A 24,570-nucleotide genomic window follows, 5' to 3' on the forward strand; every position below is an offset into this window, starting at 1 on the left:
ACTTTGAATTTGAATCAGACAATTTAAGTTTTTTTTTTTTTTTTGTATTATATGAAAAAAAAAAATCTTAACAAATATATACTATTGTGTATATATATAATATCATATTAAACTATTATTTTATTTCAAAAAATTTAAATAAAAATAAAAATATAAAACAAAAACCAAAACACAAAAACCATCTCTGAAAATTTAAAGAAACTCTAAACAATTATATATTGCCTTATGGTTACTTGTATTTTATTTATATAAAATAGTTTTTAATTTAAAATTTTATTACTTTCAAAATCTTCAAAATAAAAAATATTTGCAAACAACCGTAAACAAATCCAGTCTCATCCAAGCTCCACTAAACAACGACGGGTAAATTGATTATTGATTGTATTACCAGAAAAATTATTTTTATCTCCAAATAATATATATATATATCTCTATATAAAATAAAATTAGCAATTGGGTTGACCATGATTCAATCATAGGTTCGTATTTTATTAATTACTAGCATTAATTTTCCTTTCCGTGACAAGATTCAAAACTCGAAGTTGAAAGTTGGCAGCCACCTTTGATGATGTGTATTATTATTATTATTATTATTATTATTTTCTGGATATGATGTGATTAGCAAGAGAAGATTATTAATTTTTTACTACAGCATTAAACGCCGTCCAGCTGTCACCTTAAGGCGGCAGCAATATTTCCATATATATTATTTATTTATTAAATAAATAAATAAATAAAAACTTGTGTTGTAGAATGCTTTGATTCGTCCAGCTCTCGTATCGGGCGCTGGAGTCCCGGGCGCTTCTAAAAACACAAAGGTGTAGGCCACCTACTTCGTTCAGCGAAAATGGCGAAACTAATAGTATCATATTTCGGCGTTTCTTCCGATTTCTGGACACCTCTTAATGAAGTCTTCCGGCGATGGAGGATTCACTAATTTACAACCAATTCTAGGTTTTTGATCGGAAAAATCCGCTCGATCGATGGCCACGGCGGCGTTTCATAAGCAGAAAGAAATCAAAGGGCTGTTATTAGGCCGTTACGAAATCGGGAAGCTTCTCGGCCATGGAACTTTCGCTAAGGTGTACCACGCGAGGAACGTTCGGACGGGGGAAAGCGTCGCGATTAAGGTGATCGATAAGGAGAAGGTTTTGAAAATAGGTTTAACAGCTCACATCAAGCGCGAGATCTCCGTTCTGCGGCGAGTTCGGCACCCGAACATCGTCCAATTGATCGAGGTCATGGCGACCAAGTCGAGAATATTCTTCGTAATGGAGTATGTCAAAGGCGGGGAGCTCTTCAACAAAGTCGCCAAGGGGAGGCTCAAGGAGGAAGTCGCTAGAAAGTATTTCCAACAGCTAATTTCTGCAGTAGCCTTCTGCCACGCCCGCGGCGTCTACCACCGTGATCTGAAGCCGGAAAACATACTTCTCGACGATGATGGGAATCTCAAGGTCTCCGACTTCGGGTTGAGTGCTATTTCTGAACAGATTAAGCAGGATGGCCTTTTCCACACCTTATGCGGAACTCCGGCGTATGTCGCGCCGGAGGTGCTCGCTAGGAAGGGTTACGATGCGGCCAAAGTCGACATTTGGAGCTGTGGTGTGATACTGTTTGTTCTAATGGCCGGTTATCTGCCATTTCACGATCAGAATCTAATGGCTATGTATAAGAAGATTCAGAAAGGTGAATTCAGATGCCCTAGGTGGTTTTCACCTGAATTGATTCGATTACTGAACCGAATGCTCGATACGAATCCTGAGACTCGGATCACCATTTCTGAGATAATGGAAACTAAGTGGTTCAAGAAAGGGTTCAAGCATGTGAAATTCTACATCGAGGATGATAAATTTTGCAGTGTTGATAACTATGAGAGTGATGGGATCGAGTTTCTATCCGATCACTCATTGTCCGAATCAGAGTCCGAGCCGGAGAACAAGAGGATCCCCCGGCTTGCTAGGCCTGCTAGCTTGAACGCTTTTGATATCATTTCATTTTCACGTGGTTTTGATTTGTCAGGGTTGTTTGATGAAGGCTCAGATGGAAGGATAAGATTTATCTCGGGAGCATCTGTCCCGGAAATTATATTGAAGCTGGAGGAAATTGCCAATGGAGTGAGCTTTGAGGTGAGGAAGAAGGATTGCAGAGTGTCGTTGGAGGGATGCAGGGAAGGGGTTAAGGGGCCTTTGGCGATTTCAGTGGAGATATTTGAGTTAACGCCATTGTTGAATGTAGTTGAGGTTAAGAGAAAGGGAGGGGATCGAAATGAATACGACGAATTTTGTGAGAAAGAATTGAAGCCTGGATTGCAGAGCCTCGCCGGAGGCAGTGATGTCGCCAATCGTTCTTAAAGCTAGTGTATGCCCTCTGTTTACACTTGTTGATATTGTTTCTGTGATTGTCACTTATCTGTGTTCATGTTTCTTGGATTGTTTTGTTTTTGTATAGGAGATGACAGCAGCATACCCTTCTTAGAATGAATGTTAAGTTTGAGATTAAATATACACATCTTTTGATTGTATTTATTTGTTGCCATGCCTGTCTTCTTTGCTGTTTATGGGACTGCAAATTTGGTTGAAGAACAACAAGAAAGGGTGTGGGGTTGTGTAAGGTGTGAAGAACAAGTCATCATTTCATACCTAATGAATGTCTATCCAATCATCATGATAAGGCTGGAATGGACAACATTAGTGAATTGTGGCTCATATTTCTTGAAGTTCCTTTCTTGTGTAGTAGTATTGATTAACTCCTTACAAGAAGGCCATGTTCCATGTCTTGTAAGGATTGAGAAATGGCCCTACTTTGTCATGGATAGGTTGCATATTGCTTTCATCAGGAGTTGGAAAAAGCACTGTAAAAAATGGATAGACTTTTTATTTTAAATGGTTGCCTCTAAACACAGATGTACAAATTACACAATTCATACTCACAAAAAAGGCACTGTAGTATCAAATTAAAATCAGAATTACTGCAGCAGTCACCTGCTAACCAATGTTTTGTGTTTTGTTATTCTCGTACAGCAGGAGGCTGCTTGTCCGGATCCTGGGATTGTAAACCACCCTGCCAACTCCACACAATATCCTTGAGGGAAGGTCTGAGTTCTTGATCCCTGAACTTGAGGTATTCCATGGTGTCTCCTCCAGTTTTCTTCAATTCCACCATGTGCAGTGACGGCGCCACCTCGAAGATCTCCGCGTCGATGCTCAGCTGCCCTTTCCGGCCCTTCCTGCTCCCTTCCATCTTCACCACCCCCTCTTCCTTCTTGATCTTGAACTTCTCCGCCGTCGATGCTATGGCCTCCTCCAGTTTCGACACCACTTCCGACGGCGGCAACTTTGTCGTGAACCACGCCTCGCGCTGCTTCGAATTGCTGTTGCTGTCCTCGAACAAACCCGACAGATTGAATCCTGGAGACAGGGATATTAAGTCGAAGGCGTTCATGCTGTTCGGCCTTGTCAGGCGGCGCTTCTCGACTTCCTTCTCCTTAATCGGACTTGAATCGAAATCATCTAAATTGAGGACATCCAGAACGCTGCGCGGGGATGAGTCCTCGACATTTCCCGTTTCAATGCTTGGAGACGGCGGCATAGACGCAGTTTCCTCGAACCCCTTTCGGAACCATGGATTCTCCATGATCTTCAAAAGGGTTATTCTCGTCGCCGGATTCGGGTCGAGAATCTTCTGGAGAAGCTTCCGAACTTCGGGAGGGAACCAATGGGGGCATTTGAATTCCCCCTTACTAATCTTTTTGTATAGTTCCATCAAGTTCTGATCATGGAAAGGTAGAAAGCCTGCGAGGAGGACGTACAGGACGACTCCGCAGGACCAAATGTCGGCCTTCTCGCCGTCGTAGCCGCGCTTGTTGATAACCTCCGGGGCGACGTACGCTGGCGTGCCGCATGTGGTGTGGAGAAGCCCGTCCTGGTGCTTCGAATTGATGAGAGCGCTGAGTCCGAAATCGGTGACTTTTAGATTCCCGAATTCGTCGAGGAGGAGATTCTCCGGCTTCAGGTCGCGGTGGTAGACGCCGCGGCTGTGGCAGAAATCTACGGCGGCGATGAGCTGCTGGAAATATTTGCGGGCGACGTCCTCCTTGAGGCGGCCTTTGGCCACTTTGTTGAAGAGCTCGCCGCCCTTGACGTACTCAATGGCGAAGTAAATCTTGGACTTGCTGGCCATAACCTCGTAGAGCTGGACGACGTTGGGGTGGCGGACGAGGCGCATGACGGAGATCTCGCGCTTGATCTGGTCGATCAATCCGACCTTGAGGACCTTCTCCTTGTCGATGACTTTGATGGCGGTGCTCTTCCCGGTCTCGACGTTTCTTGCATGGTGAACCTTGGCGAACGTTCCTTGTCCGAGTAACTTCCCGATCTCGTATCTTTGCATCAGAATGTTGCCTTCTTTGATCTTCTCCATTGAACAAGATTGAATACGATGATAGGATCCAATCCAACGTTACATGAATTTATTGGAGAAGGTGTTGCAAGAGATTTCTGAAAGCCTTGCCCGAAGGGGGCAATAAGCTCCAAGAAAATCCCTTGCGTTTAGAGAGAGAGAGAGAGAGAAATGAGAAATTGTGAAAGGCAGAAAGAAATGGGAGAGGACCCAGAAAGGGATTTGGGCAGGGGAAGAAATAGGGGATGGATGGTGTAGAGTAATTGTGGAAGAAAGTATGAAGAAGGGAATCTCGTTAAGGATATTCTATTTCCTTGACAGGTCAGGATTCATTTGGACAATGTAAAGTAAAGGTAAGGGTTTAAATTTCTGGTTAATAATTTAATTTGCAATAAGGGATACACATCTGATTCAAGTTCACCAGTTGATTAATCAAACTCATCACTGCAGAGATATTGAAACAATGGGCTTTCGTTTTATATATTGTATTGATGATGTCATCTATTTATTACAAATCGTTATCAAACTAAAAAATGCAGGTAAATGCATGCATGCATGCTACTTTAGTTTGTTAACCCAATCCAATCCAATCCAACAATAAAGCAATCGAATTGTTATTGCCTCTCTTCTTTTGAAATTTATAGTATATTTATAAAATTGTATAACATCATATCCAAATTATTATTCAAACAAAAACTAAAATAAAAAGAAACATTACTAAACACCAAAAATCACACCCTCACTAAAAGAATCAAATAATTAATTTCCTTCCCAAAGAGAAAAAAGTTGTATGTATATCACAAACAAATCAAGTATACATCTTTGCTTTACCATACACACATACATACATACATTCATACACAATATGTATATGTATATGTATATGTTAATCGTATGGTAAGAAAATGACACATTTAGGACCGGAGTTAGGGAGCTTCAGCAGACAGGATTTCGAGCTCGGCCCACCAAAGAGGAGAAAGCCTCGGCGTCGCCGCGTCGGGCGATATGTTGATCGCTTGCACGAGCCTATCAATAACTTCCTTCATGTATGGTCTCTCCCGCTCATTTTCTTGAACGCAGCTCTTGATCACGTCGCACACCACTTGAAGCTGCTTCTCGTTGCAAGAACTCAACGTCGGATCCACCAAGTTCTTCATGCTCTTCTCGTCACATAGGTATGGCGCAGCCTGGTCGATTTTATTGCACGGTCAAGTCACATACATAATCATCAAGAAGTTCATACCCTATGTTTATCGAATATGTTGTATATATGCATACCCAATTGGTGATGTGTCCTTGCTCTTTCGTGTAAGGAAGCTTTCCGGTTATTATTTCGAGCAGCATGATTCCAAAGCTCCGAACATTCGTTTCAAGATCAGCTGGCAGAGGCAGCTCGGACTCATTTTCCGAAGGTTTCTTTGATTTGTCGACAAGTTCGCCCCAGAAACTCATGTCGCCGATCTGAAAAGCCAGCAGTGGTTGAGAATGGATTCATTACACAAGACGAGATCGAGATAAAGAGCCACAACGAAAACCATACTTTGACAGCATAATCATCCGTCAAGAAAATTTCTCTCGAAGTCAAGAGGAAATGTGGGATCGGTGGATTGAGCTCGTGCATGTGTTGCAGGCAATACGCCGCTCCCATGACGATCCTCATCCTCGCATTCCAGTCGAGGTGTTCGGCGTCTTTCACTACACAAACAAACAATACATCAATTCGTATGTTTGAATAATTAAACCGAAACAACCAACTAATTTTCTCGTGAATTTTACCGTGCAGATGCTCGTAGAGCGTCCCGCTTGGAGCATACTCAAATACCATCATTCTAGTGAAAGGTTGGTCCTCCTCGCAGTACCCGATAAGATTAAGGAAGTTCTTGTGGTTCACTCGGGACAAGGTGTCGATCTACAGAGGGGACAGATACAAAGGTATAACGTTGTTCGACAAGTTCTTATCAACAGATGTAACTGTCTAACCTTTTTCCTGAATATCAAATCCGAGCGCTTCGACCATTCTTTCAGAGATTGTACAGTTGTCGAAACAACAGCAATCTCGACTCCACTGGATAGAGTTCCCTTATACACCATGGCTACACTATCAACGATGTCGATAATATTACTGAAATCCTCACATGCCGTTTCGAGCTCCTCCCGATTCAACTTGGGAACACCTACAAATAACGTTGAGTTGGATTTCATTTCATCGCCGAGCAACTGATAATTTGAAAGCATACCGGTAACCAGAGCTTTCTGCAGCTGCCCGCTCAATCCGCTCTTCCAAGGACCGAGCTTCTTCGCTGCCCTGCTTCTGCAGATGATAAACACGACTATAGCAATAACGAGCACGAATGCAATAAGTAAGGTCCATGCTATAGACTTGGAAGAATTTTCTGATTTTCCACCCGCCGGAGACTGTTTGACAGCAGCTTGACTGGCGGCACCGGGACTAGTTGGCGTAGCTGATGCAGGTTGGGGCGGTGATGCAGGAGATGCAGCCTTCGGCTTTGGAATAGCAGGAAATGAGCCGCTACTTGGAAGAGTTAGGACAGGGTCCGGTTGGGGTTGGGCTTGAGGCATATTATTGGGAGGAACAGCAACAAAATTACTTGGCCCTTCGGCTAATCTGCGCCGCAAATTGGTGAACTCACTGTTGACATTCTCGGCATGACTCGAATCAGTTAAAGCTGGAAGATACAATTGCACGATATGGCGTGTGAGCTAAGGAGCATCGACAGTTACAGAATGAAAGTTCGAAATCTTTGAGGGGGTACCTGTTGGATCAATGCGACTGTCGCCGTGATCGTGTGAAAATTTGTCCCCAAACTTGAACCTTAACATAATGCAATGTTCCTGAATAAGAATACTCGGATAGAAGATGACACCGTGAGAATGGATACATACACCTTATGATCACTTACCGGCCAAAAGAATCCGATGTTGTCATATGCTGCTTTAGAAAACTCTGTCGTATGCTGTTGAAAATATGATCGATTAGATAAGATAGCCCTCTCGATTATTCGAAAAAAAGAACCACAAAGATATTCGATGCAACTACAAACACAGCTAGTACCCAAATTTTCGATTCAAGCCAGCGATTCCATCGGCAGCAGTTTTTGGGACATTATCAGACAGCACAGGAATGCTTCCATCAAACCTGTTATTACCACCAAGCAAACCAGAGCAATGTTCACAACTTAGCTGTGTAATATATATTCGGCGGAGCCAAAAAAAATGCAACAAGACAAGACAAGTCAATCGGAGGTTAGTTCCTACAACCTTTTCAGGGAATGCAGCTGTCCTAATTCCACCGGAAGTTTTCCAGTCAGATTATTATCCCTGAGGTCCAGTATTTCCAGCGCTGTAAGCTGTCCAAACTCTCGAGGAATCGTCCCAGAAAAGTCGTTCTTCGATAGGTCACTTACAAGTTGCGACAAGATCAGAAGACATCAGTCGAAAACGATGAAACTGAACAATAATCCAAGCATATGTAACCGAAATTGGTACTCACAGAACTCGTAAATCCGAGAGATGGCCGAGATCTGGCGCCAGCACTCCCACCAAGCCAAGCCCGCTGAGATCTCTACACAATTCACAGATTGGAAAATTAAGACCTCAACGGCACACTTCAATGGAACAGTAGAAAAACAAACTTATGTAAAACAGAGGGACTTACAGCGTATGCACTTTACCGTGGAGACAGCGCACTCCTCGCCAAGAACATGGAGTATTATCATTGGCATCCCAATTCCTCAAAGCACCAGATGGATCAGATGCAACCTTAGCTAGAAAATGCAACAACGCCAATCCTGGAATTCATCGAATGGGTCAGGAAATGATCATCGGGGATCGAATAGGAACCCAATCAGTTGTTTACCTTCAGAATTGAGGCACCAGCAGCGTTGAACTCCCAGGAAAAGAACAAGAAAGACGAAGCATGGTAATCGACCTCCATTAGTCCATTTAAGACTCATTGCTGGCCTAACCATCAGTGGTTATGGCGGAGACAGTAAAAAATACCGAGGAACAATATCTTCAGCTCAGTTATGGATGTATGGATGGATGATCAGATTCACAAGTGCTTGGAAGAAACTAGAGAACAACTATTGACCAAATTCGGCTCTATGATCTCATTCATGATCACCGTTTTTTTTGTTTAATTTCTAGGGCTAACAATACCTCCGTTTTCATGAGCAGCTTCATAACCAGACTAAATCAACTAATGTCTATCTCCCAAATCCACCCTTCAGCTGGAAAGGAAAAACAGCCACAAAAAATTCGAATGCATTCATTCTATGGAATTGAATAGAAATTGGAATGGAAAATCAACATCTAGAATCATATCGAATAAGAATAACCACTGGAGCAAGCAATCCGTACGAAAAAAGGAGAAAACAACAAAAAAAAGGGAAGGAGAAAACGTAAAGGCAGCACTGTAAATTTACGATTCGTGTATCATTGAAGAATTAATAATTTAATAGGAATGAATGTACCTTCCTTCCGCGATTCATCGATAGAATCAATGGCGAAGGCTGCGGCAGGCAGAGGATTGGGAGAATTCGACAGAATTGTGTGGGAAACAAATAACAATACAATGAGATTGAACAGAAATAAATAATAATGTAGGAGAGGATTGAAGAAGATGGATTGAGAAATTGTTTTCTTCAACGCCACGCCACGCCACGCCCACGCCCACGGCCTTCCTTTCAAGGTTGAGGATGATCTCAGAGGCTGAAACTCCCTTCGACCATCCCTCTCTGAAAGAGGAGGACGACGAGGAGAAGAAGAAGAAACAATGGCAGCTTTTTCTCGCTTCGCTCTTCTATTGTCTCTCTCTCTCTCCAAAGTTTGTTTCTTTCCAACTATATCTGCCTTACACTCACTCCTTCCCTTTCACGGCCCATTATTATTATTATTATTATTATAAAATATATATTCTCAAATTATACATTTACATAGAAATGGGTTATAACTTATGAGGCAACCGGCGACGGGAAATGGTCGGCCGCCGATCAAATCGTTGACAGACACAAAGACTATTGCCAATGCCTACGTGCCTCCCGCGAACCCTCTCCAGCTGTTAATTCTTTAGTCAAATACTATTAAGTAAAACATTTGTTTAATTATTTAATTATCTAATATAAAATAATAATAATAGTAATAAATAAATAAATAAGAAATGTTTCAAAGATTGTTAAATAATTTGGCTAGTTTAGTCAGAGAACTTTCGGAATTTTTAAATTTTTGAAATAAGTGTGGGTCGAAGAGATATGTTTATGGGCTCGTTTATTTGGGCTGAAAAGGGCCTAATTAGTAAATGAATAGAAATCCAATTGGGTCATATGATATGATTCAGAGAAAATATTTTGGATTCAAAAGAGTTATAATTATAAAGAAATCGGCTTTTAATTTATAAAATGGCTATGATTTGAATTTTAAGAAATACTATTACTCTCTGCGTCTTCCAATTTTAGTTATAATTTCTTTTATAATTTAAATGGTTATTTAATATAATATAATATAAATAGATAGTAATGTAATATGATATTTAGAACGTAAAATTATTTTTTAATAAAAAATAAATAAATATTTAATTTGATATATTATATTTAAAAAAAAATTGTGAGAAATACACCAAAAAACACACCACAAAAGTTCACATAAAACCGTGTTGTAATAAATTTGAATTATATGTTGTATAAGATTATTTAAGGTATCTAAAAGTTCATAGTACAAAACAATAAAAGAGACATAGGGTGTGTTCGGTTGAGAGATTTGGTCCAAATCTCACTATTCATCCAAAATTTCACCCCTAAAAACATCAAATCAAATACCTATTTTTTTATTTTTTATATTATACTAAAAATCAATTTTACATTCAAAACATCACGTCATCACCTATTTATATCACATCATACAACTATTCAAATTCAAAATTTTTACTATTCAAATTCCAACTCAAAATCCAAACCCCCAAACAAACACACCCATAGTATATTAAATGAGCCACTGTGTTAGATATATCCATAAATTATGTCATTTATATTTGAAATAAAACATATATTATCTGTTTTATTTTACAATATTCTAAATTTTATTTAGTTTTTATTTCTTATTTGTGGAGAATTGAACTATTATACTAGTCTCTTAGTCTCATATATAATGTCATATTTATCGTAGACAAGAGAATTTAGTAGGAGTATGATTACTAAAAAATTAAAAATATATTAATAAAATTAATTATAATATAATATAAATAATTATAAATTAATATAAAATTTAAAATAATTAAAATGTAAAATATTTTTTTAAAAATAAAAAAGTAACATAATATGTAGAACGAATGAAAAAAAACATGACATGATATATAAAACAAATGAAGTATTTAATAACTTATTTTGACTGTTAAAAATATAAAAAAAAAAAACACATCAAAAAAATATAAGTACAATTCAACAAGGCATGCATATGCAAGTTCCAATCAATGGGATTGGAATTTTGGAATTTTTTTATTTTTAAAATAATAAATTTGGATAATTAGTTAAAATTTGTTAGGATAACAACTAATTTAATAAAATTTAGATTTATCGGGATAATAAATAACAAAATATGTATAAAATTAGGGTTTGGTATATCTATATATACCTAAGAGATTAAGCCAAAATCGTTTTAACAAAAATTATTATTAGATTTTCGTCCAACATTGCGGCAGGTTCGGAAAAACGGCGATCTCGACCTTTCAAGAAGTGTTCGCAATTCATTGCTTTTTCAAACGTTGGGATTATTAGTTGGATACACAGTTCGAGTTCAACCAGAATGAGAGTTTTTTGGTTTTTTTTTTTAATCTTTATTTTTCTTAACTACGTGGTTTTTGTAGGTTGATTTAGGGTGCGTTTGGCAATTAGCTGATAAGCTTTTAGCTGATTCAATTAGCTGTCTATATTAAAGTTTTCGGTAAAATAACTGTTTGACTTTATACATAAAATGAATATTAAGGACATTGATATGTTATTTTTTAAAATATTTAATTTTGTTCATTTTGATTTGAAATTTATGAGAATTTTTGTTATTAATTATTGAAAATTATAAAAATATTATAAAATATTTATTTTTATTCTTATTATTTAGATCCAAGAAAATTATTTTTTTTTAAAAAAATAATTTTTTATTGAAATTATGTAAAATATAAAATAATAAATCTTTTGTATATATTTTTTTATTATGTTAATTATTATTTTAATATATATAAATAAATTAATCATCTTTATTTTTTTATTTGATTTAATTTTAAATAAAATAATTTATATCTAATTAATTAATAATAGTAATTATTTTAAATTTACAAAAAAATAAAAATATAATTTAATAAATTAAATATATTAAAAATAATTAATAAACACTGCTATAAAAATAGATTATATGTAAAAAATAAATAATTAAGTTTGAAGGGTAAATAAGGAATAACCAAAATTAAAATGAAAAAAGCTCTTTCAAAACTTTGGGTAGATGAGCTTTTCAAAAATTAGCTTTTTGGTCCAAAATGCTCTTTCAAAAACTAATTTACCAAACACCTAAATTAGCTTTTTCACTGATCAAACAGCTAAAAGCTGTTCAATAAGCTAAAAGCTCTTCAAAACGTTGTTTCCCAAACATCCCTAATGATGATTGAGCATGTTTACATGTATTTTTAAAAATTCTTATATATATATTTTTTAAATTTCTTTTACCTTTATTATTTTTTTTTGTATTTTATTTATGCATATAATTTGTTATCGGAAATGAATAATTTTCCACATAAATAAAAATATTATTGTCTCTTTTATATATTATTTATGCATATAATTTGTTATCGGAAATGAATAATTTTCCACATAAAAAAAATATCATTGTCTCTTTTATATATTATTTATGCATGTAATTTTTTGTCATAGTAAAAATTTAATAATAAATTTGCTTTTTTTTGACTTATAAATTTTAAATTATATGAAAATTTTTACTAATTAATTTTTTTATCCATACTATAATGCAAAAAAATCTTAAAAAAAAGAGTTAAAAAACGAATGAGAAGAAAAAAAATAGAAGAGAAATAAGAGAAGTAAAAAGAAAAAAAAATCATATAGTATTTTTTGTCTTTTTATTTATTTAATTTATTTTATTATAAATAATAATTTTATTAAATTAATTTTAATTTTCTATTAATAGATTCCTTTTATTCTTATTATATATTTATTTACTAATTTATTTAGTTTTGAATATAATGTTATAATACTTCATTATTATTGTATATGTATTTTTAAAATTATCTATTGTGTTATCTTATTTTTTATTAATTATTATTTTTTATCTCTGTTATGTTTGAATTTAAATTGTAATAGTATATTTATGAAATTTTAATTCGTTTACCTAATATTTTTTGTTTGATTTAATTACCATATTTTTTATTTATAGTTTATTTTTTATATAAATTAATTTTTGGCTATTATCATACAAATTTTTTTTTTATCAAAATAAAATTTATTATTTAAAATATAAAAGTTAAATCAATATCATAAATTCCATAATTACCCGTAGCGGATAGTATGCACGGGTAGCATGCTAGTTTTATAATATATAACATTATTATATATGATCAATTTTAAATTTCTATTTTTTCTCTTTAATAAATATATATATATATATATGTTTTTTTTATGAAATTAATTTATAATAATCATATAAAAATACAAATATTTTTATTTATGTATTTGCATGATATAATAAGATTTTATTCTCTAAATATTATCTTATATTACATATATTTTATATTTTTATTGAGATATAATTTTTAAAATATTTAAATATACTTTAAAATTTTTAATTATATATTTAATTTTATTTTAAAATACTGCCTGCATCACTTACATAAAAAAATAAAATATCATATGACAAATTATTTTAACTCACTAAACTCTATTATTATTTTAAATATTCTTTTTAAGAAAATTATATTAAAATATATGTTTTTATATTTAAATTTAATAAATATTTTATTTAAAAAATAATATATTCACCCATTATACCCAAAAAGATTCAAGTGAAAAAAATTTGTTGTTAATTATTTATTTATTTATTTATCTTGGCTTGTTAAGTGCCTTTCATAGAAGATATGCATATTTATTTATTCTAGTAAATTCGTTGTCGGCTGTTCAATAATATTTATAATACGATGGTATATTGAGAAAATTAACCGTAACACATAATCAAATGTGGCTTTTATTTTTCAATTTTTTAAATATAACATAATTGTTTGACATAATATTTTATATAAAAAATTAAATGCTGACATTTTTTCAAGAGAAAATTTATAATAATAATAATAATAATTAGTAATCGACCGTCGCTTTTTAACTAATAAATTATAATGGTTGGGATGTAGTATAATGTATTCGGACAGGTATAAATTGAATAATATTTAATTTAATGCAGGACCCCATTTTTTACCCAAAAATAATAAATTGTCATCTGGTGGTTGAAACATGAATAAATAGTCTCATAAATTCAATAATATCTTTTGTATGTCTTATTTTTTTTTCTTTTCACATTCATCATATGTTGAAATTTACTTTCTCTATGTAAAGAAATTCATTATTATTATTATTCCTAATCACTAATTACATGAAACGTAGATTTATTGCCCCGATTGTTTCATCAATTGATCAAAATAGTGGTAATAATAATAATAGTAATAATAGTAATAATAATAATAATTTATTTTATAAAATATTACAGCCAACATTTTAAAATCAAAATACACGCAAATTGGTAGGGACAAAAGGTTATGTTGCAAAATGTAATAACATGTGTGATGGTGAGGTTATGATCTCAAATCATTGTATTTTCACGTGAAGTATTAATAAAAAATGTAATAACAGTACCTACCCCTACAATTGTGTGATTGTAAAATGTTATAAAGCAACATAATTATTTTATTTATGAAACAATAGTATAATTATTATTATGTTAGTGGCACAACATAACATTAAAGCAGATGAGTATGGAATGATTAAACAAACTAAGGTGAGTGCATTAATTAAGCAGTGCTAGTGGTAGGGAAAGAGGGATTAATAATAATGGGGAGTTTGGATATATGATAATGCACAAATTAAAGAATAATAATAATAATAGTATTCCTATATTAGTACAGTACAATACAAACAATACAATACAATACAATATAATACAATACAGTGCTGCCCGAAATCAAAGCATGCAACAACGCAGTTATTAATTAAATAAATAAGCACTAGCATTAATTAAGTCTGCAGTTGTGTGCTCATAATCTATTAATTAGTTACGTTACTAGCTAATTAAGGTACTTACTCATAATACATAAATATAAATAAATAATAATATAATTGTGTATAAAATGACACCATAATTAAGACTATAATCTATACACTACATAGTATAATATATTTTTGATACTAATACAATATTTATATTTGAAAAGTCAACACAATGTTTATTACTATATTCATTCAAACCATACTGGTTAATTTAATTAATCGCCTAACCAAACCGAGTAATTTAATTCAATTAATGCTTCATCGTAGACAGACATGTATGTATGTGTGTATATAATATGAGAATAGAAAGAATGCCACTACATATGGGTATATATTATATTATTATTATTATTATTATTATATTGATTCCTCGTACACGTATATTTATAACATGATGATGAGTTGTATTAGAAGAGGATTCCCGGTCAACTAAATTAATTAATTAAAAGAAAAGACACCCACCTACCTAGCTATGGCCTATATATGTAATATGAGGATAGACTAGGGTATACACGATTTTATTGAGACAACTGTAGGAATTAATAAGGCATGGATTGGCTATTAATAGAGACTCGCTAGACTACAAAAATAAAATAAAAAATAAATAAAAAACACATGGTATGTAAGTCTTGTTTTGTATTATAGATTTTAGGGATGAATAATATAGATTTTTGAATATTTATAAATAATAAAAAATTAATATTTGATATAATATTTTATGAAATAAATATTTAACACGCGGCATTCCAATACTTGGTACTACTACAGATCCATTATGTATTTATTTATTCAACTGTAATAATTAATTATATATATTAATTTATTTATTTATAAAATTAAGACTTGTTGGTACGTATATAAAATCGAGTAGCTAGTACTTGAGAATATCCACTTCAACTTCAACTTCCACTTCCACTATTTCCAGGATAATGTCTCGATGGCCCGACTGCTGCTGAAGCTAACCTAAGCTAAGCTAAGCTAGCTAGCTAGCTAGCTTGTTTGCTTCTAATTTGTTGGTAAATAAAAATATACAGCTGAAGCTGATCGCCCATTTCCTCATCTTTACTTAATTTTTAGGGTTTCATGTCCTAATCAGACATGCATGTGTATGTATATATATGTATGCACTAGCTAATAATTAATAATTAATTTTCTCATATATCAACTGTGGTGTCTAATTAATTAATCAATCATGCTGGTGCAGGTTGTTGTGACAGGATGATTTTTGGGGAAGATGATGTTGCAGGGAAATTGGGCGAGAATAAGGTTTTATGTAGTGATGATGATTTGAATGAAGCACAAGTCTGCCGTCGTCGTCGTCCGATGAAGGCTGTCAAGAACATAATTGAGCATAGATCTTCTTCTTCATCAAATACTATTAATGATGAGATGATGAAGAAGAGATCAGTGGGAAGGCTGCGGTGGACACCTCTTCTCCACACCTCATTTCTTCGTGCCATCCAACGATTAGGTGGCCAAGAACGTAATTAAGGATATATATCTACATAATCTTGTCTATTTCTTGACAAAATTAATTAACTAAGTACGTACTGGCATTATATAATTATACTATTAATTACTCTATATATATATATATATTATTATTTGAAGGGGCCACTCCGAAGGCAGTGCTGAAGCTGATGAATGTCAAAGGGATCAGCACTACCCATGTCAAAAGTCACCTCCAGGTAGGGTAGGTACCTATAAGGTCGACTGGTTTGGAATTAATCTTCTTAATTACTTATATCTTGATTCATGTAATTATAAGCAGATGTATCGTGCAAAGACGCTCCAGGGTCGACAGGGTAAAGGTCCGTACAAGAAAGATTAAGTACATTATATATATATATATATACATATATACAACACAAAGTGCACATGTAATGTATAACAATAAAGTAGGGTTGACATATGAAAAATGAATTCATAATTATATAAGAGGTTATTCACCAAACATACATTTTTATTGATATTATAAAATCATATTTGCTGACATCATCATATTCACTGATATACTACTATACTATAATGGAGTGCAACAAATAAACAATAACTTGGTCAAAAAAGAATTCAGTATTTATTGCTATCTACCCCTCTCTCACATATTTATTGCTAATTCATTCATTCCAACCCGACATGCAGTGACTCCTCAAGTGAGCAGCTCTCATCATCATCAATGGCGACCAAGTTGCTTTTCAGGAAACAATACGAGAAGCTGTCCTCACAAAGACAACCCTAAATTTCATCATCAGCAGCTGAGATTCGGAAATGGTGCCATTGTTTTAGCAAGAGATGATCAGGTCAATATTACGAGGACAAACTTCAGACAATCTTTTGGAGCGCCATTAGAAAACCTTAACCCCACAATTGATCCAGGCCGTCCATTAAAGACATTAATGGTAAGATTAACTAACAATTTCTGCAAACTGTCGGTCTGTCTGTCTGTCTGTATATATGCTGACGATGTTGTCTAGGGCACGCTATACTTGCAGAGCCATCATCACCTGGGGGAGAGCAGTAGAGACAGCTTCAATGGCGATCCTTTGGAGCTTAATCTGACCCTCAGCTTGATCACATCTTACAGTAGCCATCACACAAAAAATCAACCCGATTTGGATATTATCAACACCAACCTTTCTCTATAGCTCAATATAATTATATATCCTTCAATTCACTCACCTGCACAATTAATTTTGATTTGTCAGTTGGGTTATCGTTTCATCTTGTGACGATTGAAAGTTCAATTTTACTGTTTGGAATATGAAATATTGTTTGGCTAATGTTGGAGCTATATATATATATATTAATTAATTCAAAGGAATAGAAAAAGGAAGAATCAAATTATTCAGACTAGTGATGATATTACCTTAAGTACATATTGATAGACATTAAATAAGACACAAACCAACAACATAAGTTGTGTGAAAATAATATAATATACCAAATGCATTCTCAATATATGACATATATGTAACATGTATTATCATTGGACTCGATCTGACTTATAATTGTGAAATTAATAACATGCATGCACATAGCTTATATCAACACAATACATGTGCTATATGTTTATTTGATTAAAATTAATCAATATATTAATCTAATTAGCAACCTATCCATCCTCTGAAAATACATTTGAATGCATGCTCAAAAATTATGCCTCAATAAAGCATATTTAATATTAATATCAATATATATATATATAATACAAAAAAAACTAAAATATATATATTTAGTGTTAGCCATGATCTTTCTACTACTATTTTGATTGATGTTTGAAGGTGAGTTTAGAATTGTGTACAAATCTTGAGTTGAAACCTTCAAGATGTAGTTATTCTTTATCAAACTGAGTTAACAATCTTTTTTTTTTTCCTTCATGCTTATTGGTTACAAAATACGTAGTTTGATCAATTTACGAACTATTTGTTTGCCTGAATCTGCCTATGTTTTATTCAAGCTGGTTGATTATTTTTATTTAATTGAACAAAAATGAGACCTACAATATAAAAAAAAAAAAAAGTCTTTTAAACATATAAATATACCTGTTTATTTTAATGAAAGATAGAAATAACATACATATAAGTAGATCTCATTTTAAAAAATATTTGAGATGAAAATATAGGGAGCAATTAACTACAATGCAACCAAAAGACCTTAAAATTTTGTTACATCTAATTTGGCTGTATGCACCATTACAGAATCAACGTTAGCATCACAGTTGATTATATTTTCTACATTTGTTCTTCATATACTATACCCAATTTGAAGTAGTGTGTGTGTGTGGATGAAGGAATTAAGTGAGTGAGATATCATGTCGACACTCAATTCTCAAGACTTTGTTAATTAAGACATGCATCTGACAACCTTTGCAAGTTGCAAATTGTAACAATAATATATAGCGGTCTTTAAGGTTGGAGACTTTGAACAAGTTGGAACCACCCTTCACTTAAATTGTAATAATGAACCAAATGTACTAGCTTGGTGAAACTTTTTGGAATTTAATGTTGACAATATGAACCACATATGTATGGATCGAAGAAGTCAAGCCACAATAATCAATCACCCGACAACGACATGGTTCACTCCAATTGCCAATTTCCAGTGTCTTATTACGTATCGATCAATTTATGGTTTGGCGACGGAGCCAACCAAATATGGTTGAGTTTGCTTTAATGCTTTAGCCAACAACTATAATGAGTATTCTTAATAAGAAGACGTTAGAAATATTCTTGAGTTAGTATCATACAATTAATTTGACGAGCAATATCAAAAACAAATTAAAAGAGAGCTAAATATGTAATTGGTTACAAAAAGATAAAGATGTGAGTCAAGATCAACACATGTTTAATAGCTTGTAAAAATTATAATCAATGTTGTAGTAACCCTAAGCAACGAGGTGAGGTGATCATGCATTATATTTTGCTAGAAAGTATCCGTTAAAGATAAAACAAATTAAACTTTCCTATAATTGAAGTTAGCACTTTTATTGTATTTCACTCATAGGTTGATTGGGAAAGAATAAATACCCACTCTCTTCCGAATAATTATGTTATATATATATATATATGTATACTTTATTGTAAATAATTTATCTATCTACAATATATAATTAATACTTTAACAAATAATAATCAGTTTGCTTCTATTTATTACATTATTTTTTTATTCACTCTTGATACTACTCCATTTTATTTTTCTATCTACTTTCACTTTTATATTAGAATCGGTGTTGATTAGAACTGATCCTAATCAATTACACATGAACAACTGATTATGAACATATATATGGTTTGAGTTAAATCAGCATGTGATGTGATGTGATGTATGAATTATTAATATGTGATGTTAGTTTATGTCATATATATATATTGCTATATTAACATTATTTAATTTATGAGTTATATAAATTATTATTTTGTCCTATCAATTTATTTATCATATTTTATCTAGCACTAGTTAGTATTATAACCGTTGTCATGGTTGAGGAGTTCAATCTCTATGACATACAATGGTAGAGAGATTAATCTAACCTAATATTAAATTTATCATTAGATGTTAAGGATATATAAATACAGTTGTCCAATCTTTACATGTTACAGTGCCAAAAAGAGCATCTCTATCTATCTGTATGCATTATATATATTTTGGATTTTTCCTATCTGGAAGTCCTCTGTCAAATCACCCCATCGAACAAATTCTCAGTGCCCACTATCTCTGCGTCACTTTCTTGCCCTTTAATTTCTTTATCGAATTGTTGTTAATATGTACTGTAAGAAAACCCTAAACTCAACTCAACTGATCTCAGAAAAAATAAAAAAAGGGCTATACTTCTCTTGAATCTAATTATCTTCTTCTTCAGACAATAAATTTAATTAAAATGAAAAACGCCATCAGATGCTGCATATCGTGCATTCTGCCCTGCGGCGCGCTCGACGTCATCCGGATCGTCCACGTGGACGGCCACGTGGACGAGATCGGCGCCGCTGCCGTTAAAGCGGCGGAAATTTTGAAACTCCACCCCAAACACGTCCTTAGGAGGCCGTCGTCCTCACCGGCGGAGGGAAAGTGCTCCGGAATCGTCGTCGATGGCGTCATCTCCCCCCAAGAAGTGCTCGAGCGTGGGAAGATTTATTTTCTGATTCCCCTGCCGGAGAAGACCGGCCGGAAAGCGGCGCCGGAGAAGAGGAAGAAGAAGGAGCCGAGGATTAGCGGCGTTGCCGGGACTGGAAGCGGCGGTGTTTCCGTGGCGAATTTATTCAATTCCTACGGCCGCTCTTTGAGCGAAATTCTGTCGGAGAGGATCTCGGCCGTCCGGCGGCGAGGCCGCGGCGGCGTGTGGAGACCTCGGTTGGAAAGCATTTCGGAGACGTTGCCGGAAGGGTAAGAAATCCGTAGCTTGTACGGCGGTTCATATAAAACCCTTGTTTCTAATTTCTCAATTCGAAAATTAATTTCAAAGCCTTGTTATTTTGTATAGTTCAATTTCGTGTTTTCGTACGCAAGAATTATTTTTAAAATATAGTTTAAAAAGTATCTGATTTTGTATTTATATATATATATATATATCTAATTAACTATTCTTCGGATAGATATATTAATCCATTTAATTTAATTTAAAAATAAACGCACACATATACTTACGTGTGTGATGCCAAAGGCATCTTAGAAAGTTGATTACAGCAACATACATACATACATGGTTTTTATGTACTTGAAATATATATATATATATATAATATAAACATAATCATAGATATATATATATATATATTTTATTACGTAAAAATTTCACTATTTGAACCTATTATCCCTTTTTGGTTGCCCATTTGGAATCTAATGCAATTTCAACTAAATATGCTACAAAGTACACACTGCAGCCTTTATCTTTAGAGACTCAAAATTCAAATTATAATTAATGTTAGAATTGTATAATAATACTATGAAATATATATCAAAAATATTAAACTATAACGAAATATGATAACTCATCTTAAACATGTCATTTCAATCATATAAAATATTTCTTAATTGAATTATTTCACGCCCTCCCATGATAGGGTACCATAAATTAATGAAACCATACAACAAATTATTAATATATTTTATTTTAACTGCTACTTAAATACAATATTTTTAAAATTTTTGCATTAAAAATAGATCTTTATATTTTAAAGTAGACCTATTGAATATTAAACTATGTTAGAAAAATAAGAAAGAAGTACTATTAAGCATATATTTCTTTGGTCCAACAAATTTATACTAGTTTATTTGGATAAAAAAATAAGAAATAATAATTTTTGAATGTTAAATTATTATGATAAATTTATTAAAAACAAAAAAAAGAAAAGCAGCGAGAAATAAATGGTATTTTAAAACTGTGTGAGGAACAAGGTGAAACAAGCAGGGATGAGGCTGAGGATCCCTCCCCTTCCCTACCTATAGTATATCTACTATTCAACAATAAAAATTCGTCTGTAGCTAACCGGTCAAACACGGCGGGGCAGAAGCGTCTTTTTCCGTTCTAGGACCACGTGGCTGGCTTCGGCTTCTTCGTGCCATGACCCTGACCCGGATCCGGACCGGACATCTTTTGACGTCACCCGGCGGGCAGACTAGCAGACACCGGCCCATTTCCTCCACGGCAGGGCAGGGCGTCTGGAAGCCCAAACCTTCTCTAATCAAAATTTAAGTAGCAATTACAAGAAAATTGAATGGAATCGAATTGAATTGAGCAAGTATAATCGATGATAATCCACCCCCGGTAAAGTACAGTATAGTCGATAATACCCTAAAATCTGTTTGTGCCAGCGAGCGAGCTGACCGAGGAGGCCGACCAGACCAATGCTGAGCCTGCCGAAATCGCGTGCCCGTCGGCCCCACGCGCGCGGCCCGGCGAGTTTCCACGCGCTTTCGCCATCCGGCGCCCCCTTCGCCCGCCGCACTCGTCTTTATCTCTTCCACCTAACCCTTCTCCTCGCCTCATTCCCATCGCCCCTCTTCTCTCTTCCACGCCCAATCTTCTCCCCTTTCATAGATCGATTTCGGATCTCTACGTTCCATGGGTGATCTCACGGATTCCTCCACCCCTCAGCCTCAGGTTCAGCCTCCGCCGCAGCCGCCGTCCCGGCAGCTTCCGTTCCGGGAGGATTGCTGGACGGAGGAGGCTACGGCCACGCTCGTGAACTCCTGGGGCCGCCGTTACTTGGAACTCAACAGGGGGAATCTCCGGCAGAAGGATTGGCAGGAGGTTGCCGACGCCGTCAACACGCGTCACGGCCATACCAAGAAGACTCGCCGGACGGACGTCCAGTGCAAGAATCGGATCGATACTCTTAAGAAGAAGTACAAGACGGAGAAGGCTAAGATCGCCGACTCGAACGGAACCCTAACGTCGTCCTGGCCGTTTTTCTCCGATTTGGATCTGTTGATCGGATCTAATTTCAACAAGCATAACGCCAAACTAACGCCGTCCCCGGCGCCGTTACAACAGGCGTCTCCTTCGCACTCTCCGATTCCGTTATCCCTTCCCTCGCCGCCAATGGCCGTGCCTCTGTCCTACCGCCGCCCATCGACGCCGGTTGTTCTGCCTCACAAGCGCCCCTTACCTTCCCCGGTTGTGGATGAGTCGTACTTCAGGAGGAATTATTCCGCCATGGCGGCCGCGGCTGCCGCCGCCGAGGATGAACCCGATGCAGACGACGACGACGGCGACTCTCCCGGGGAGGAAACGGAGGGAAGCGAGGATAGGGCGGCGGCTCCTCCCCGTGAAGAAGAAGACGGACAAGAGGGAATGAGGAGATTGGCGAAGGCGATAGAGCGGTTCGGGGAGATATATGAGAAAGTGGAGGGCATGAAGCAGAGGCAGCTTGTGGAGTTGGAGAAGCAGAGGATGCAGTTTGCCAAAGATTTGGAAGTTCAAAGAATGAGGCTATTCATGGATACTCAGGTCCAGCTGGAGAAGATCAAACAGGCCAAACGATCTAGATCTTCTGATGGTATGATTCCAAATTTTCTTGTCTTACATTTTCATGGAGTTTCTTGAAGATGAATCTGCTGAGATTGGGAATTGCAGGGGATTATTTGAAGGGCAATTTACTTTTTGTTCTGGTGATTTGGATTGTTTTGTATTTTGTATTTGTATTTCTAATTGAGATTGTAAATTATAAGGTGAAAATGAGATTTCGATAGGTATATTTTGGAAGCAAAGTGAAAATGGTAATGAAATCAAGTAGTGAACATAACCTTAGAAACCAGCAAATGAAGGCTTAGTGGAATAATGAGTGCTATGAGGTTAAGTAGCTTATTGTTCATTTGACTCCAATAGGTAAAATTAACTTTGGAGAGTTTCTTTTTGGCAATCACCTGAAGTTTACTTATTAGTCCTTTTATGGTTAAAAACTTAAAATGTGTAGGTTTTGCTGTTTCTTTACTAGTAAGTTGCTATGTTTTCTAGTTTTGTATGACTAATTTGCATATCCTGATATCCGAAATGGTTCTAGTTGGATTTAGAGATGCATAAAGCTTAATGTTTCTTCAAACCATTGTTATATGTTCTCAAGCTTAGAGTGCACAAATGATGTAGGGGTTGAGTTTTAATATGTTATTTGATGCATCGATACATGGATTTTGTTAGTATCTCGAACAATTAGAATAAAAAAAGGATTAATTCTAGCCATGTTATGACATTCTTGTTGATTTATGCTGTTCCTATTTTTTGTTGTCAAGTGTTCCTATCGGGAGTCTGTTCCCCATTACCATTGTCTCCTTGATGAGAAAAAAGTTTGTTTACTTGGGATTTGATTTTGGATTTTTGATTGAATAGCAGTTTGGATGTAATCTTTTGTGGAATGAAAAAAATAGACCTTTATGAGGAATCATAAAGGTTACATAATGAACTTGGTACTCAAATCTAGATAAACATCAAATTTCGGATAACTGACCTTCCTATGTTTAAGAACACTTATGGTTTTGCTTGCGCTGAGAATGTTCAATGTTGTTATATACAATCCTCATGACATGTTTTGTCCAATTTCTTATGGGAGATTTCATGTATTGATGCAGATAATTATAGCTAGCTAGCCGGAAGGAAGATAATTCTTGATCCAAATTAATTGTCGTGCAGGCGCGAGATGGTTGTGAATCCCTTGTCCCAAGTTAGGACAAATTTTCAAGCTGTGGAGGGTTCACGAGAGCCTAAACTTTCTAGACACTGCCGTGTATTTATCATTTCTTTGTTTGTTTTTGGTTAAATTGACTGCAGAATTGTCTAATAGAATAGTGGTCTCTCTATCCTTTAATGGCTTATTTATAAGAAAACTAGTTCTACTTTGCATGTTCAATTCAAGAA

The 24,570-nt window shown here is 35.0% G+C and overlaps 6 protein-coding genes across 10 annotated transcripts; 4 read left to right on the plus strand and 2 right to left on the minus strand.

Moving 5' to 3' along the window:
• The first annotated feature begins 773 nt into the window (after positions 1 to 773).
• Positions 774 to 4,578, plus strand: LOC127253229 (CBL-interacting serine/threonine-protein kinase 12-like). 2 transcript variants are annotated; one of them, XM_051277684.1, is made up of 2 exons: positions 774 to 2,358; positions 3,024 to 4,578. In XM_051277684.1, the coding sequence occupies exon 1, from the start codon at positions 984 to 986 to the stop codon at positions 2,349 to 2,351; it is 1,368 nt and encodes a 455-aa protein (XP_051133641.1). In that variant the 5' UTR covers positions 774 to 983; the 3' UTR covers positions 2,352 to 2,358; positions 3,024 to 4,578. The 2 variants fall into 2 exon arrangements, with proteins under 2 accessions (XP_051133641.1, XP_051133640.1); XM_051277683.1 differs by having other exon boundaries at positions 775 to 2,358; positions 3,021 to 4,578.
• On the minus strand, positions 2,855 to 4,419 carry LOC127253228 (CBL-interacting serine/threonine-protein kinase 20-like). Its single transcript, XM_051277682.1, has one exon. It carries the CDS (start codon positions 4,417 to 4,419, stop codon positions 3,007 to 3,009), a length of 1,413 nt encoding a protein of 470 aa, XP_051133639.1. The 3' UTR covers positions 2,855 to 3,006.
• A 571-nt stretch (positions 4,579 to 5,149) lies between the features above and the next one.
• Positions 5,150 to 9,253, minus strand: LOC127253226 (protein MALE DISCOVERER 1-like). The gene is made up of 14 exons (XM_051277680.1): positions 8,892 to 9,253; positions 8,276 to 8,648; positions 8,075 to 8,207; positions 7,910 to 7,981; positions 7,678 to 7,818; positions 7,472 to 7,555; positions 7,320 to 7,373; positions 7,173 to 7,231; positions 6,636 to 7,085; positions 6,379 to 6,572; positions 6,175 to 6,307; positions 5,939 to 6,093; positions 5,677 to 5,859; positions 5,150 to 5,585 (listed from the first exon to the last, which is right to left on the minus strand). The coding sequence occupies exons 2-14, from the start codon at positions 8,385 to 8,387 to the stop codon at positions 5,325 to 5,327; spliced, it is 2,031 nt and encodes a 676-aa protein (XP_051133637.1). The 5' UTR covers positions 8,388 to 8,648; positions 8,892 to 9,253; the 3' UTR covers positions 5,150 to 5,324.
• A 6,392-nt stretch (positions 9,254 to 15,645) lies between these two features.
• On the plus strand, positions 15,646 to 17,488 carry LOC127253416 (putative Myb family transcription factor At1g14600). Of its 3 annotated transcripts, none has more exons than XM_051278001.1 (6): positions 15,646 to 15,739; positions 15,928 to 16,206; positions 16,335 to 16,411; positions 16,495 to 16,534; positions 16,866 to 17,122; positions 17,198 to 17,488. In XM_051278001.1, the coding sequence occupies exons 2-6, from the start codon at positions 15,942 to 15,944 to the stop codon at positions 17,366 to 17,368; spliced, it is 810 nt and encodes a 269-aa protein (XP_051133958.1). In that variant the 5' UTR covers positions 15,646 to 15,739; positions 15,928 to 15,941; the 3' UTR covers positions 17,369 to 17,488. The 3 variants fall into 3 exon arrangements, with proteins under 3 accessions (XP_051133958.1, XP_051133960.1, XP_051133959.1); XM_051278003.1 differs by having other exon boundaries at positions 17,216 to 17,488; XM_051278002.1 differs by having other exon boundaries at positions 15,928 to 16,194.
• A 2,368-nt stretch (positions 17,489 to 19,856) lies between these two features.
• Positions 19,857 to 20,705, plus strand: LOC127253380 (uncharacterized). Its single transcript, XM_051277945.1, has one exon. The coding sequence runs from the start codon at positions 20,101 to 20,103 to the stop codon at positions 20,605 to 20,607; it is 507 nt and encodes a 168-aa protein (XP_051133902.1). The 5' UTR covers positions 19,857 to 20,100; the 3' UTR covers positions 20,608 to 20,705.
• Positions 20,706 to 22,041: 1,336 nt separating this feature from the next.
• Positions 22,042 to 24,562, plus strand: LOC127253326 (trihelix transcription factor ENAP2-like). Of its 2 annotated transcripts, none has more exons than XM_051277869.1 (2): positions 22,042 to 23,218; positions 24,346 to 24,562. In XM_051277869.1, exons 1-2 carry the CDS (start codon positions 22,282 to 22,284, stop codon positions 24,360 to 24,362), a joined length of 954 nt encoding a protein of 317 aa, XP_051133826.1. In that variant the 5' UTR covers positions 22,042 to 22,281; the 3' UTR covers positions 24,363 to 24,562. The 2 variants fall into 2 exon arrangements, with proteins under 2 accessions (XP_051133826.1, XP_051133827.1); XM_051277870.1 differs by having other exon boundaries at positions 22,048 to 23,218; positions 24,285 to 24,562.
• The last annotated feature ends 8 nt before the right edge of the window (positions 24,563 to 24,570 follow it).

Source organism: Andrographis paniculata, unplaced genomic scaffold (assembly GCF_009805555.1).
Source record: "Andrographis paniculata isolate CXL003 unplaced genomic scaffold, ASM980555v1 Contig50END, whole genome shotgun sequence".
Lineage (NCBI taxonomy): Eukaryota > Viridiplantae > Streptophyta > Magnoliopsida > Lamiales > Acanthaceae > Andrographis > Andrographis paniculata.